The sequence below is a fragment of the Vespa crabro genome, chromosome 4, assembly GCF_910589235.1.
Source record: "Vespa crabro chromosome 4, iyVesCrab1.2, whole genome shotgun sequence".
In the NCBI taxonomy this organism is placed as follows: domain Eukaryota; kingdom Metazoa; phylum Arthropoda; class Insecta; order Hymenoptera; family Vespidae; genus Vespa; species Vespa crabro.
The window spans coordinates 5,466,208-5,482,921 of record NC_060958.1 but is presented as its reverse complement, the minus strand read 5'-3'; the positions used below and the strand labels follow the sequence as shown (position 1 = coordinate 5,482,921).

Sequence of the window (16,714 nt, the reverse complement as noted above, 5' to 3'; positions counted from 1 at the left end):
AATAATTAAACTCTTGTATAATATTAATCTTTAAAATAATTAATATAGTAAAATCGTAATTATATTTTCTGTATAGTTATAATATATAAATTTGTTTCTTTCAATTCGTTATTTTGAATCGTATATATTTTCATATAAATTGTGATTTTTCTAACGATAAGAAAGTCTTATCTAAATTGATGCAATATATATTGTAATATATTATAATGGTAGTACTATTAAACACTAAATAGTGAAATTCTATTCAAATTTTTATTTTGTGATATTTTTAAAAATGTGGTATTTTAATTTATTAAAAAACGTACGGCTTAAAAATTCTATAAAATATATTTACGAATGTAATGTTAAATATTCAACAAGATATTATAAAATAAATGAAAATACATTTGGTTTAAATGACCAACAGAAAGAGGTTAGTTAATTTGACTTTCTAATGATCCGAGTTTTTACTGAGAAATGCAATCATTGTAACATAACAAATTATTTCATTATTGATGAAAATAAATCAAAATCGATTTTTATAAAATACATAATATACATATTTATATTATAATATTTTTCATATTTTATATTATTATTTAAATATGAAATTGTTTATTTCTATTAATATTATTTATAATTGATTGTGAGACGATATGTGAGTTTTGAACTTGTAGCTCGCTCTAACAGCAAAGTATCTGAACTAACTTCGTAGGCTTATTGATTTATTTTTAAAAAGGCGTTCTTTGCGATAGCCAAGATTTATACTCGCAAGGATAAAGAAATATCAATATTATGGCGCAATAATGCATGTTTTATTAATTTAATTTTACTTTTATTTATTTTTACAGCTTCGCAACTTGATTTTTGATTTTGCTCAGAAAGAATTGGCTCCTAAGGCAACTGAAATCGACAGAAAAAATAATTTTGATGAACTTAGAGTATGCATGACTAAATAAGTTTTTAAATAATTAACATTTGTTTATTTTTAAATTTGTATATTGTAAAATTAACCATTAAATTTATATATCAAATCTTTTTAGACATTTTGGAAAAAACTTGGTAATTTGGGTCTATTAGGAATAACAGCTGATACGGAATATGGAGGAACCGGTGGTTCGTATTTTGAACATGTAATAGTTATGGAAGAAATAAGTAGAGCATGTGCTGCCATTGGACTTAGTTATGGAGCTCATTCCAATTTGTGCGTTAATCAAATTAATAGAAACGGTACAAACCAACAGAAACAGAAATACTTGCCAAAGGTAAATTAATTAATAATAAGAAGAAAATATTTTTATAATAATTTTCTAATGATTATAATTTAGTTATGTAGCGGTGAACATATTGGGGCTTTGGCTATGTCAGAGCCAGAAGCGGGATCAGACGTCGTATCGATGAAATTAAAAGCCGAAAGAAAAGGAGACTATTTTATTTTAAACGGTAATAAATTTTGGATCACAAATGGTCCGGATGCTGATGTTCTTGTAGTTTACGCCAAGACAAATCCAAATTATTTGAAACCGCAACATGGAATCACAGCTTTTATCATAGAACGAGGAATGGAAGGGTTCAGTACAGCTCAGAAATTAGATAAATTAGGAATGAGAGGATCGAATACTTCGGAGTTAATTTTCGAGGATTGTAAAGTTCCTGGTAAATCATAGAACTTTTTTTATATAAATTTCATCTGATTGATACAAAATATGTACATAATAAATATTTGCAGTGGAAAATGTGCTCGGAGAATTAAACAAAGGAATATATGTACTTTTCAGTGGTTTGGATTTGGAACGTTTGATTTTAGCAGGTGGTCCTTTAGGGTAAGATACGACGATTTGATTATTTTAAATGACTTCTTGTATTAAATAATTTAAATGCACTTTTAGTATACTTCAAGCTTGCTGTGATATTGCATTTGAATATGCACATACTAGAAAACAATTTGGAAAGTATATAAGCGAATTTCAATTGATACAGGTGATATCTCCTAAAAGTTGTATATGATAAATAAAATACTGAATAATGCATAACACGTACTAAACTCGTTTTTGAAACTTTTAGGGAAAAATTGCAGATATGTATACCACTCTAAGCGCTAGTAGAAGTTACTTATATTCGATTGCAAGGTCTTGCGATGCGGGACACGTGAATCGCAAGGATTGCGCTGCAGTGGTACTTTACTGCGCTGAGAATGCAACGAAGGCTGCTTTAGATGCGATTCAAATACTTGGTAGTTCATTGTCACTTCTTTCATAACGATACTTTCTTTGATTTTTATATATTTCGTATTTATCAATTCCAGGTGGAAACGGATATATTAATGATTATTCTACTGGAAGATATCTAAGAGATGCTAAAATTTATGAAATTGGTGCAGGAACTAGTGAAATACGTAGGATGCTCATTAGCAGAGTGATTACCGAGGAATATTTACAATTGAAGTAATCTTTAGAAGTTATAATCTTTCAGAAGTTATTTTTTTAATACCACATATAATAGCACATCTATATCTCATCATATAATAGCACATCTGTATTTCATCATATTATTTTTATTTACTTATTTTCTTCGTACGCTGTATAGATGTATCTTTAGAGATCTTTAATAAACGACCGTCTAATATCATTTAATGAATCATCGATAATGCTATATATCAAAACAATATATTACACATGATCCTTCGAATTATTGAATAAATCTATACAAATGAGTCATTAGAATAGTAAAGTCTGAACACTGATTGACTAACCTTTCGCGCTATAGGTTGCTAATTTAAGGCGAAGTTTACGTACACAATAGATCCGTCTTGCTCCATCTTAGGGACCTTACATCTTATCTCATTTCCTTTCTCTTTTCTATCTCAAGACTCTTCGATCACACAGTGAAGCTAAACTAATTAAATCGTTCGAGCATAGGGGAGAAGCTTTCGGACGATTGCGGACGTCAGTGAAAGTAGCTCTCTAAGAAGAATACAAGAGAGCAAAGGATTTTCATCGTTAGAAGAAATGGCTCTTAAGTTCTCCATAGGCAATTATTACGAGACCTATGTGAGTATCTGACTCAACCTGAACGGTTTTCAGAACTCTTACACTTTAGTATTTCTTTTTTCTTTTTTTTTTTTGTAATTTTATGTATATATAAAAAAAAAAAGAAAAATGAAACAAATATCCACAATAATTATCTTTCCCCTTCATTATACGTAAACCTGTAAAGAATTTTAATAATATCTGTCAATAATCATTTTCTCCAATTTTTACTTATTTAAAAAAAATTCTATACCAATTCTCTACTGATTGTCATATATATAAAACATTATTCTAATTTATTACTACGTCGATTTTAATTTATACATAATATAAATACAGAGAAACAAAATATGATGTGATCGATAGAAAGGACTAATAATATTAAGATTGGATATTCTAATGAAAGATATTAGATCATTGTTGAACCCAACGACCTCCCACAAGGAAGAACTGTATGGAAATAAAATTGGATAGGGTTGAGAGGTTTTGTTAGAGAAAATCTTATGTGCGCGCGCAGATATGTGTATGTTTGCCGTCCGCCCCAACTCGTAAATGCCAGAGAAATGAGTGCAGGTCGGACCAGAACAATACAAGTGGGATGCCAATTCGAAATGGGGCCAGAATAGCAGAGGCAGCCTGTTAGTTGAGCAACGAGCTTTCGAGTTAGGCCTGTCAAAGTCAAAGCACCGTTGTGAACCATCTCAGTTCTCGTTTTTTTACGTGCGCGTCATTTTCACTATTTCGTTTGTTATATTATCATAATACTCTATTTATTTATTTATTTTTTCCTTTTAATTGTTTCGTGCTCCTAGAAAGTTATTTATCAAATATTTATTGAGAAAAGTTTTCTCTCCTCCTTGCTCTCTCTTTCTTTCTTTCTTTCTTTTTCTCTTTTATTGTGTTTGTTATTACGTTACATCGTGGACCAAAGGATTAGAGCATGACGAGAAAGCAAACTTTGATCATAAAACTTAAAAGATCCAGTACTGGTAGACCTTGGGGAATAAGAATTGCTGGTGGAGCTGATTTGGGTTCACCTATTGTTGTCACTCGCGTGAGTTTCTTTTCAATTTTATATAAGTGATCGAGAAAGGAACGAAAAAATTTGTAAGAGAGATCTACAAAATAAAAAAAATGAAACAAATGAGAATTAACAAATTAACATATGAAAAAATATAAGTGCAATTTTATGTGCATCGCTTGATGGCCCTAAAAAAAAGAAAAAAAGAAACAAATTTAATTACATAATATGGACAATGAACTCTTTTTCGACTTAATCAAAGTTGTCGTGCAAGTCTTCATGATTCTCTAAAATTCTAATGTTCTTAATCAAATCATACTAAATCTGATTTTAAACATATTGTTGCATTTAATTGTACGGATAAATCTACGTTAAAAAGTTTGTTTATGAGCTTTGAAATCCTTTGGCACAATTATTAGATATAGTAGGAGAACGATAAACATAGATGGACTAATGCCAACTATTTTTATTACTAACACAATTATAGGATTAGTTTGCTTTTACTTATAAACACAACAGATATACATACATATATATACACACACACATACACGAAAATACTGTCTTATTTACGAAATACCAGCTTTATTTTATTTTTATATAAAAAATATATAATTTGTGGTAAAATATTTTTCTTAAAAATATTTGTTTTTAAAAAATTGATCTATAAACGGAATAAAAATGAAAGTATTATGAATTTTTTAAAAATCATTTTTTATAAAAATCAATATGATTATATGATAAATATAAATATAAATATTTATATGTATATAATATGATATATCATATGTTATATTAAGTGAAAGTGATCATTGTATTTGATTTTAGTCGGAGAACGAGGAGCTCCAGAGGGGTGACGTGATAAAAAAAATCGACGATTACGACACACGTGATGTGAGGCATGTAGACGCCCAAAATCTTCTACAAAAGTCTGAAAGAATAAAGCTCGTCGTGGAAAGGTCCGAACATTCTAGAGCATCTCGTATCGACACTCCTACAACATCGCCTATGATTATCGGCTCGATCATTGGCGGCAGGGCTGCGGTTACTAGTCTGTCAGAAATATATCAAATATTAGATTATTATTATTAATATTATTTTTATGCAATATCGAGTATAGCCAAAAAAAAAGAATAATGCCGCTCTATCGCCGCTTCAATATCATTCCTTTAATTATAATTCAATAACTTTTTAATATTGTAATGCTCGCACATAACCGACAGCTCGTAGCACCGCAGTAAAAAATACTTTCGACTAGTTTTTGAACGAGAGGAAACAAATTTTTTTCTTCGAATGTTAGTAAAAGTAAAGAAAAATTATAGATCTGTCGAATCGTTCAAAGACAGCTCGTTGGTTCGCTACTATGTAGTTCTGTCAATAAGGATAGGTTAATTGTATCACAAGTGAAAATATCATTATTGATATTTTTGTTCTATTTTATAACAGAGCTAAACCAGCTAAAATACCAGGGGAATTACCAAAAAGTCCGGTACCACCGCCATCATTCGAAGAATATATACCATCTCCAATTCCGTCGGATCGTTTCCAACCAGCACACGAACATCTCGATGAAGTCCGCGAGGAACGAGTTTATTTATCACAGGTACTTTAAATAGATACACAAGATTTAAACTGTTTCCATCCATCATGGATATCCTATACCATCAATATAATACAGACATCGAAAGGAATCTAACGAGAATGAACTATTATTGATCATCATTGTGTCTTTCTATCATAATATTCTATTATTGAACAAATTCAACCGAGAATTATATCAGAATTATATAATTATATCAGAATTATATCAGTTTTTCAGAAATCCCTATATCTCTCGATCAAGAATAAAAGATTTAAAAACAAGTACTGGTTCGTATAATGAAGCACGCTGTCGTATTCAATGAAAACTCAAGGAATATTTATTAACGCGATAGTACTAAATCTACATGTTCTTGCATACAATCGATCTGTGTTATCAGTTAGAATTTTTACGAAATGCTATTGCAGTGAAAACGTTTCCAATGAATCCCATTTGGGAATAGAAAGAGAAGAGAAACATGAATGTATTAGCTATTTCATAGGAACGTGCTTAAGTTCCAAAATACATATAGAAAGAGTCGGTCCATTTTAATGCATCCCGGTGAGGATTAGAGAATAGATCGTAAATTTTATCTACAAATCATTTTTTAATATTTCTATACATATATATGATACTTTTTTTTTAATATCTATAACTATATAGATCATATATCATGGTAGTCTTCTCGTAATCTTACTCGGTACTCGGTTCAACTAAGAGTTATCGAGTTTCAAAGAGCAAATGAGTTTTACGTCTGGCAAGCTCACATGTCCAAAATTATATCTCCACTTTGAAATCCAATAACTTAGACTCGTAATGTTATAGTGGTGCAGTTTCATTTGTTATTCTCAATTTTCCTCAATAGGTATATCGTAATAGGCTCGTTATATGAATTTTTAAAGAGAACAAGTATATTCTTATTTCAATCATATTCTTTTAATTGTAAAACATTTTTTTCGAATTATGAATATTCGGACACATACTCACACACACACACACACACACACACACACATATATATATATATATATATATATATATATAAATTCGATTCTAATGGTATCGAATGGATGATTATCGCAAAAAGCGTGCGCGACACCATCTTTATTTGCGGAACATTCGAAGTGTGAATATATTTTTGTTGGCCCGACGCAATGCCGGAAAGTCCGCGTGGAGGCAGTTGCCACGCTATAAATATCGCTTTTGCATCGAAACCACTGTCCCAATCCAATACTCTCTCTCTCTGTCTCTCTCTCTCTCTCTCTCTCTCTCCCGATCTCTCTCTCTCTCTCTCTATCTATCTATCTATCTATCTTTCTCTGATCTAGGACGTTTTCTTAAAGATTCGATTGGTACGATTCATCGGATACGATCGATATGATCGATTGATCATATATTTTTCTATACCTTTTTTTCTCAATAATTTAAATCTAATTTATGATACTTATTTTAATGAGACTTCATTACTAGCAAAAATGATTATTGATTGAATATCGATTCTGTCTGATTCTCTCTTGAAATGATCGACAATAAAATAAATGAAAATGAAGAGAATTGAGAGACGTACAAACGAGAGTCATTAATTTCAACGCGGGATTAAACGCTGCCAAAGAAAACACTTTCCCATGTCTTAACGACGAATCGACCAACGTCTTTTACCGGATCAATTTGTTTACTAAAAAGATGAAATAGTTCATGATCTATGGAAGTTTTCTGGATACCTTAGCGACCTTGAATAATCGTACCAAATGAAAATCGTTCGAATATAATTAAGTGTAATGATGAAACTTGAACTGTTAACGCCGTCGAAGTCTGTTTTCATGTTTGAGGAAACGACGAAGCAACTGTTCAACGCCATTACGTCTCTCGAATTTATATAAAAAAAATCATCCTATATCTACTGAAACGTCAAAAACGTAGGAGTTGAGTTAGTCCTCGCGTATTACGAGGGAGAGAGAGAGAGAGAGAGAGAGCGCGCGAGAGAGATCGAGAGATCGAGAGAGATCGGGAGAGAGAGAGAGAGAGAGAGAGAGAGAGAGAGAGAGAGAGAGAGAGAAAGAGAGAGTGAGAGTAAAACGGAGCCACTTCGGAAAAGACCAGAGTTAGTGCCTCCCGCGCAACGAAGCGATGCGTTAGCGAATTATCCTCACGAAATACGGTATACGAAAGAAATTAGAAATCAGCTTTGATTGTCTTAATGATCGGTCTTAATCTCGGTAAAAGGAAAACAATCGAACGAATATAAGAAAGTGATACGAGAAAAAGGATTTTAAGAGAGCAAGTTTTTAGAAGAGGAAGACGAATTCTAAAGAAAAGTGAAGAGAAGAAGAAATAGGGAATATAAAAAATTCTCTAAGAGAGAGAGAGAGAGAGAGAGAGAGAGAGGAGGTGAAAATGCCTGCTTTTACAACCGTTTATCGTCAAAACATCGAACATCATCCCAAAGAGGAAGAAGCTGCTGTTTATTGGGTAGGAAAATGTTCACAATTTAAATTTCTTCACGCTTGCTCATATATGTCTATCTATATCCCTTTTGTCTTTTCTTGACATTTTATCATCTACGAAATTTCATCGTGTCTCTCTCATCATTGTAACATACGTTCACGTATGTAACTAACTACTTCAAATAAGTAATTCATTCTCTTTCTCGGGTTTTTGTAAAGCAACGATCATGAATGAACGAGATGTATCATATCTTTTACTACGGATGACCCAGACGCGACAAAACTTCTTCGAGTATTCTTCACATTGAATCTATTTAACGCGATGTAATAAATTTTTTTTAGACGTTTGGCGAAGTCCAAACCTTGATCCTCATTCAACGTCTACATCTTGACAATGTATTGTGTAAATTGAAATAATTTATTATTAGATTATCCTTGACACATTATTCACAAAAGTATGACCTACAGATCAAGAAGAAGATGAAGTGTCGAAAAAATTCATTAAAAGATTGGATTAAACTTATAGTCTAATTAAAAATTAAGAAATTGAAGGCCAATTAAGGGATGCAGAAAAAGTATATATGCTAATAAACAGATGCAATAAAACTACGTATAAAGTATCGCACAAGTCGTTCATCGGTATCTTATTCTATTTTCGTGAACGAGATCTGGGTTACTCAAACATCAAAAGGGGCACGATCACGTTTACACCCACAACACGCACAAATGCCTTTTCAAAGGCGATATCTTCGACTGAAATATGCTTGATTGATCTTAAAAAAGATTTTGCGACGTTTAAGAATTGTTTTCTTCTTTTTCTTTTCTTTATTAATTGACAAAAATTGAGAAAATATTAATAGAAAACAAATAATACGATCGTTTACACTAAACACAATGATTGATCAGATGTTGTATGTTTGATAATAAATTGTTCTAATTAAAATATTTATTAGTATCGAACAATTTCAAATTAAAGAAGAACTTTCAAAAATTTGAATTTGATGCTAATATTAGCAGTAAGCAATAAAGTTTCAACGGAGCAGCTGCTTCGTTACACCTGAATTTAGTTCGGCAACCTTTCATCAGAAGACATAGATAAAACAACACATCTGTAAAACAATAAGTTTTTAAACTTCTGAAAAAATTTTTTGTCGCTTTCTCTCTCTCTCCCTCTCTCCCTCTCTCTCTCTCTCTCTCTTTCTTTCATCGATATATTCGAGAAGAAATTTAAACTTCTTCAACACTAACTATCACTATCCCTTACTAAATTTTCATGAAAAACAGGTGGCATGCGTTTTGTTTACCAATGGAAATCTTCAAAGAGAACTTCGAGAGAAAATGTTAGTCTACGCTTTTCTTAACTTAGTAATATGATGACCTTCATGTGTCCTTCAGCTGTCCTTCAACATAGAATGCGACCTTGTTGGCGAGAGCTTTCATCCAGATTTTCCAATGGAAAAACTTGTGTGGACATTGTGGCGACACTAACGGACTCTGTGGTATATACACACACACATATACACACAGGGTGGACGTTATTTTTGCCAGCTGGGAGCCTTCATCTATTTCGAGAGAGTCACTCTTGCTCACCCTGTAACATAATGTTCCTGACCCATTTATAATGGAATTCTCGTAATCGTGATTTTCATCTTTAGGCATAAGAAATGTATTTGTGTGTCATATCATAATCTTCAAGATCATAATGTTTTCATCAATCGAGATCTGTTAAATTCTTATAACGTAGGTATACGTTAAATAGATAGCAACAATTAACGTAAAAACTCTTATTTATCATAAACAAGTACGGATTTATATAATATGCTTGAAAAAAAAATCAAGAGTTGTCTTACGATGCCAAGTTCTCTTTCGCGAAAGATATAAAGTTGGTGTGTAATAATAGTCATCGCGTTCCTCTGACGTAGAATCTCGCGAGCTGTTTTTAAAAGAAAATAAGAAAAGGAAAGAGAAGAATCGATGGAAGATTCTATCTTGGCAATTTCAACAATATTTCGATCATTCTACTATTCTTCATCATTTCGTAATAGTTTCAGGAACAAAAATGATATCACGACGTATAACTTGCCAAACTTTTCTTCTTGCGACTTTATGCAATTTTCTTTTTACACCATTATATAGTGAGCCAACTGTCTGCACGAAAGTTTTTTTTACATTTTTTATCAGTAGCAACAGAGCAGTAGCAATAGAAGAAGGTGGAAGAAGAGAAAGGGAAGAAAATATCGCGTAATACGTTCTTATATACTTCCGGTTTTCCAAGCGATGCCAAGAATATCGTCAAGCTACATTATACAAATTTGCTTGGTTCCTCTCATCCTTGCTGAAAATTATTGACGATCAATTTTAATGAAATGAACACAGAATTTAATGAACTACCGTGTCTTCTTCGTTAGCGTTAGATGATTAACATTTTCCCGAGACGAGATATTTTCAACTTGTCTAACTATAGATACACATAACACGTATTGTTCTTTTTATATCATCCTTACTCACATCCCGTAGTTTTTGAGATGATCGATAAAAATAACTTTACTTAAGAAGTCATTTTCATCTGAAAATTAAATAAAAATAGATTATGTACCAATCATAAATATGTATTATTTGATATCTCATTCTAACGAGAAATAAAATGAACGAAGTGAAATTTTTTTTCTTTTTTAGCCATACCGTACAACTCCTTTAGTCTTACCAGGTGCCAAGGTTAAAAAGGATGCACCCTTGGGAGAATGCTACCTTCGTCATCATCCCAATCCTATGATTCGTGCTGCACCACATCATTACGAACCAGCTCATCCTGAAGTAGCTATGAAACAAAAAGTATGTAATCAATTTTTCTCTCATCTATAACAGTGATTAATAATCATAAGATCTCTCGAGAATGCAAAACGGATCGAATGAAATATTAAAAACAAAGAAAACATGATTAGATCTTATATATATATATATATATATATATATATATATATATATATGTATGTGTGTGTATATATATATAGGTATATATATGCGTTTGTGCGATTAAATTATATATCTATTTGATTAAATATCTGATCAGGTGGCGGAAACGGTACTTCAACGTGTTTTGGGACCGAATGAAGTTCCAAAGGTTTGAATTAAGTCATATTTACAATCAGTTTCTGCTTTTCGAGATCACTCAATACTTTTGCTTATAATCTATTTAGTATGCTAAAAAATGCATCTTTATTTCACAACTGATTTCTTAACTTTATTATTATAAATTCGCAAATCTAAAATATAAATATATCTCTATATATCATCTTTTACATATTAAGAACATTGTCGTTCTTACATTTGTTTAAATATTAAAATAGTATATCAGTTATAAATGATACGTAGAAGTTGCGAGCTTTGAAAAATGTAAACAATAATAAATGGCCAACATTCTCGTGACTTTTCTATCTCGACAGTCAACAACTTCAGTTCTTCGTAAGACTTCGACGAGTCAACTTACAAACAGCTTTTAATAATTATTCGCGAATTAAAATAATTGATTTTATTGATTGAATAATTTATTCCAATCGCGCATACTTATTTAAATATTTATTTCTGCAGCATAGTTAATCAATCCTATAGGTTAAAGCTTTTATAAGACGAAATTCATTTTCGAAAATAATAATTCTTATAATTAATGATAAATGGAAACTATTTCTATATTTTAATATTTAACTCGCTCCATACTTCGAGAATCACTTCTATAGGATTATTATAATTTGAACTTACCACTTTACTAAAGTTTGACTAATTTTGTAGAAGCGCTTTAATTATAGATTAATCTAGCTTGTGTGTAAGTATTGAATAGAAGCTTAATTATTTAAGTTCACGCTATCATGATATTAAATTGTTATAAATGAAGAATAGATAATTAATATACTAATTATTACTAGAGATTTAAAAATTGACATACATATATATATAATTATGTTGTGTTTAAAATAATTGGCTTCTCGCAAACAGGTTGTCCATAAACAATTCAATTCTCCGATTGGACTTTACTCCGAACAAAATATTGCAGATACTATCAAATGTCAGGCATCGGCCATACCGTAAGTATAGTTTCAACGATAATATAATTTAATATTCTCATGTTACAAAAATATCTTCTATATTTTTCAATTATTTCAACGAAAAGAAAGAAAGAAAGAAAGAAAGAAAAAAAAAAGAAAAAAGAAAACGCTACTAATACGCCATAGAAGTTTATAATAGCATGATTACATAGATTAGATATTTAGATGTAATAAAATAATGCACACATTGGCTTTATGCTAAAATACTGACAAATACTCATCATCGAATTGAAATATAATTTATTCGCGAAGAGAATTTATTTCTACTGTCTTCTGTTGAAAATCGTAATAAAAAAAAAGGAAAAAGAAAAAAAATGTAAATTTTCTTAGCGAATAAAAATCAACTGATATTTTTGATCAACTAATTCGATATATATATATATATATATATATATATATATATATAAAATAATATTACTTACATAAAAAGAAATATTACTCTCCACACAAGATGGCGATCCTCGGGAAAAAGAGTACAAGAGCGAAGTTCTTCTTCTTCTTCTCTCACGCGGCTTTATACAATCCTTCTTCACAACAATAAACAACTGACATGCGTATTGTTTATTTTACAGCATTTTCATAGATTTTTCCTTCCTGAAACAAAAACAGGATATACAAGAGCAGGCGAGAATTTTGAAGGAGCAGGCCAAAGCCGCTTCCTCGAAGAACGTGTGGCCGCAATTCAATAAACCAAATTAGAATCTCGTTCGAGACGTTTTTCGATGCTTTTCTCTCGCATACATTGGTTACGGCGTATCCATCCATATGAACGATTTGCATTATCGATCGTCGATCACGTTTGTCGTCGTTTTGTTTTTCATTTTTTCATCAATTTTTCTTTTTTTTTCTTTTTTTTCGAAAATCATATTCAAAACAATTAAATTCGCGAACGTGATTAATCGATCGATTAAATAAAATATCAAAAATGAATTTCCTATTAGTGTGTGCTATATATTCTACGGATTGAAATATTAGATGTACATATACGGTAGCTATAACCTTCGAATCGAATGAAAAATATTAAAGATAAAAAAACAGAAAAAAAAACAAAAAAAAAAAGAAAGGAAGCCATGTATAAAAAAAAATTAGACAAATAATGATTGCATGCAATAGAATAATAAAGTAGAAAATACTTAACTAACTTAACACTTAGTATCTCGCGATAGTTTTCGAGGATTACGTTCCCCTATTTTTACAAAATTTACCCGAAAATTGTATCCTCGAATATATGTGTATATCATTCTATAAATATTTCGCAGAACGCCTTACATCAAAAGCAATCTGAATGGAAATGCAAATGTGAATGGAAAAGCAGGGTAAGTAATTAATAGCGAATTATTTAAATCTATAATAATTTTCTTTTCTGAGCGAATAAGAAAATCATATTAACACGATATACTTTTGATGTTATAAATAAATAACGCACATGTACATATAATATATATATATATATATATATATATATATATATATATATATATATATACATATACATATATATTCTCTATGCAAGTCTCTATCGCGCATGAAAATGCAATTCTCCATGTATGTATTTGATATTAATTATTACCTTAATTTTCCATCGTATAATAAAAATTTGATCGAATGTAAAGCTGTTCGATATATTTCTTTCTTAAATTAAAAGTAATAACTTTCTTGCTATTGGTAAGAATGGGGCTCGTAATTTTCGTAAACTTCGGGAAACTATTTCCGTGCATTTTCTCTCTCTCTCTCTCTCTCTATTTTTTTCTTTTTCTTTTTTTTTGATTTTTTTCTTTTTTATCCTCTTAGCTTGCACGTTATAGCATTACTTTCGTAAATAGTTGCTCTAACATAGATTTAAAAAAGCACGAAATAAAAGTGCGCCGAAAGTCGCTCTCGAACATTAATTGGCAATAACCTTGATGCTGCTGTTAACCGACTCAAAAAATACAAGAAATCGATACGAGATTAGTCGATTAAAAGTGATCCGTGTCTATATATGCATCACCGACAGTCCAAAGATGTCAGTAAAATACGATCCGAGCAAGAGTGAAGCTTACAAGGCCCTACAAGAAGAAGCTCTCGGTGATACGGTCCAAGAGGTTAGGCAGCCGGCACGTACCGGTGTTTTTTCCCCACAAAAAGCCAATTATAATAGGGTAAGTTCAAAAATAATTTAATCGTACTACATATAAATCGTATTTATATCTTTTAAATTCATTCGAATAAGAATTATGCATTTTGATTGTTACATTTGATTTTCCCGCTTTGAAAAAGAAAAAAGACATTCTAACGAATGGAAGCGAAAAGCCCGGGAAATTAAAAAATTACAATATTTACGTAACATATATTATTTGGGATGATTTTAGATTCCCCATGCACGACCAAAGAGCCCTGCTGCATCATACGTAAGTGATTTTTTAATTAAATAGGTATTATTTCGAAATATGTTATGTACTTACATATATAAAAGTCTGTTATATGTGCATAAAATGACATACACACATGTTGTAGCATGTGAAGCATGAAAATGTCTTTCAAACATACTTCTCGATGAATACGATCTTTGGAAATTAATATCTTTCGATTTTTACTATATGATGATATGAACTTTTTTAATTATTCCAATTTGTCTGATTTGTTTAATTAAGGGTGGAAATTATAGACGTCCCTTCCCCCTTCCTTTCATTAAGGATCGCATCAACGACTATTAAATTTTTTCATCGAATTGTACGTGTTATTTGTTTATAATTATGAAATCTCAATCGCATGGATGAATGCTTCCCTACTAATAATTTTATATGAGTGAATAAATTATCTAATATAATTATATGTTTGAACAATCCATCTAATAATAATTATAATAATAATAATAATAATATGCATAATTAATATATGAACATATAAACTATTGGTTAATTATAATATATAATTGTTAAGTATAATAACAGAATAATTTCTGTAGGATCTAATATGTTTTGAAGAGGTTGTTATTAATGCATTATAGGTGAACGTTCTTGACGATGACGGTGAAAAAATACATCAAAGCAACAGCTTCAAGAGGATTATGTACAGTGTCCTGGGACAAACAGATTATTGAAATAGTTCCTGAACTGACACTATATTTTATTTATGTTAATTGAATATACATATATATATATATATATATATATATATATATATATATATATATATATATATATATATATAATACATGATATATAAATTTTATTTATTGTACTGTGCAATAAACAAATGGCCAAAAAAAAACATTGAATATAAAAAGTAATGATGTAATCTTCTATTCGATATGTTATGTAAGCATAGTATTATCATATTAACCTGTAGAGCTTGTAGATTTTTTAATTTAGCAGAAATACTTTAATTAAAAGAAATTGATTGAGAAATTTGACAAATACGTAATAATATACTAGTTTTATTATATTTTTATGCATATAATGGATATATTATTTGCATGCTATATCGTATATTTAACATTATATATTTAAACAAATCGAATTTTTTAAATCAAATTTATTTTCTTATTTACATGATAACATCTATACATAAAGTGGATGTATGATATAGAAGAAATAAATACAAAAAATGTTGTAATATAATTTTATTTTTAATTACTACAATTTGCATTTGTTTAATGAATAAACTTTATTTTTTTTATCAGTCATATATATGCATTTAAATTTTTATTATGCATATTATTACAGGATTGCTGGAACAGAACTGCAATGTCCACATTTGATCAGATTGTATCTACAGAATATTCTAGCAGTAATTCTCAATTATCATTTCACTATTGATGATTCAAATTATTTGACAAAATAGAAATTGTCAGGTATAGCCGTTTTCACTTTAATAACAATCCAATTCTTTGAATAATATAATTATTCAAAAACATAGCGTGTGCAATTATATCTGATATAAGAAATAACAGCACACCCCAACAAATACTCATTCGTATGTCCAATCTTTCACAAATAGAAGAATATAAATATTATCCCTTCGTAAACTATGTAGTTTCCAATGTGTATAATCGATTTGAAAGAAAACTGATATTCAAATTATATTATAAACTAGTTATTCTAGTTCATCTTCTACTTTCACGACCTTCTTACAACGAAATGTTTGCTGAAACTCTTCATGAAAAATATTTAAAGAAAAATAATTTTTTATTTTACATATTATCATTTAATCCCATTAAATTTCATTAATATTTAATTAATTTAACTCTAATTAAATATGTTATTTTTAATTTTACACTACGATAAAGAATTTATTTTTCTTTCCTTTGGTATACAAATTACATAAGGAAAAATAAATAATTATTGCTTTTTATAAGTCATGAAGAGATCCAGTTTATATTTCGAAAATGTAACTATTAATAGACGTACGCTCTGCGTAATATATCATTAAATTAAAAATAATACTTTTTGTTTAATCTTGTTCACTGGACAGGTTTTTCTCATGGTCATATTAACAAATAATGTATGATAATACTTTCACATGAATATCTTATTCTAATACAAATTTCAAATTTGGTTAAAACCCCCATGGATTAGCAA

General features: G+C 29.9%; 2 protein-coding genes across 13 annotated transcripts; both read left to right on the top strand.

The window, feature by feature from the left end:
• The first annotated feature begins 189 nt into the window (after window positions 1–189).
• On the top strand, window positions 190–2,607 carry LOC124423562 (isovaleryl-CoA dehydrogenase, mitochondrial). 2 transcript variants are annotated; one of them, XM_046961404.1, is made up of 8 exons: window positions 190–412; window positions 831–920; window positions 1,023–1,244; window positions 1,308–1,635; window positions 1,709–1,802; window positions 1,869–1,959; window positions 2,044–2,212; window positions 2,285–2,607. In XM_046961404.1, exons 1-8 carry the CDS (start codon window positions 275–277, stop codon window positions 2,425–2,427), a joined length of 1,275 nt encoding a protein of 424 aa, XP_046817360.1. In that variant the 5' UTR covers window positions 190–274; the 3' UTR covers window positions 2,428–2,607. The 2 variants fall into 2 exon arrangements, with proteins under 2 accessions (XP_046817360.1, XP_046817361.1); XM_046961405.1 differs by lacking the exon at window positions 831–920.
• Window positions 2,608–2,850: 243 nt separating this feature from the next.
• Window positions 2,851–15,423, top strand: LOC124423563 (PDZ and LIM domain protein 3). Of its 11 annotated transcripts, XM_046961407.1 has the most exons (11): window positions 3,575–4,062; window positions 4,858–5,084; window positions 5,476–5,632; window positions 10,729–10,884; window positions 11,123–11,173; window positions 12,043–12,131; window positions 13,412–13,468; window positions 14,149–14,293; window positions 14,504–14,542; window positions 14,786–14,864; window positions 15,142–15,423. In XM_046961407.1, the coding sequence occupies exons 1-10, from the start codon at window positions 3,949–3,951 to the stop codon at window positions 14,846–14,848; spliced, it is 1,098 nt and encodes a 365-aa protein (XP_046817363.1). In that variant the 5' UTR covers window positions 3,575–3,948; the 3' UTR covers window positions 14,849–14,864; window positions 15,142–15,423. The 11 variants fall into 11 exon arrangements, with proteins under 11 accessions (XP_046817366.1, XP_046817373.1, XP_046817372.1 ...); XM_046961410.1 differs by lacking the exons at window positions 3,575–4,062; window positions 14,786–14,864 and adding an exon at window positions 2,851–3,029; XM_046961417.1 differs by lacking the exons at window positions 3,575–4,062; window positions 14,786–14,864 and adding an exon at window positions 2,856–3,029 and having other exon boundaries at window positions 4,858–4,928.
• The last annotated feature ends 1,291 nt before the right edge of the window (window positions 15,424–16,714 follow it).

Bases quoted from the DNA above. Each gene is read 5' to 3' on its own strand.
- LOC124423562 (XM_046961404.1), top strand. From the start codon at position 275: ATGTGGTATTTTAATTTATTAAAAAACGTACGGCTTAAAAATTCTATA. The intron at 1,245-1,307 runs GTAAATTAATTA...ATTATAATTTAG, and splicing joins AACAGAAATACTTGCCAAAG to TTATGTAGCGGTGAACATAT. The intron at 1,803-1,868 runs GTAAGATACGAC...ATGCACTTTTAG, and splicing joins TTAGCAGGTGGTCCTTTAGG to TATACTTCAAGCTTGCTGTG.
- LOC124423563 (XM_046961406.1), top strand. From the start codon at position 3,949: ATGACGAGAAAGCAAACTTTGATCATAAAACTTAAAAGATCCAGTACT. The intron at 5,085-5,475 runs GTCAGAAATATA...ATTTTATAACAG, and splicing joins AGGGCTGCGGTTACTAGTCT to AGCTAAACCAGCTAAAATAC. The intron at 14,294-14,503 runs GTAAGTTCAAAA...GGATGATTTTAG, and splicing joins AAAAAGCCAATTATAATAGG to ATTCCCCATGCACGACCAAA.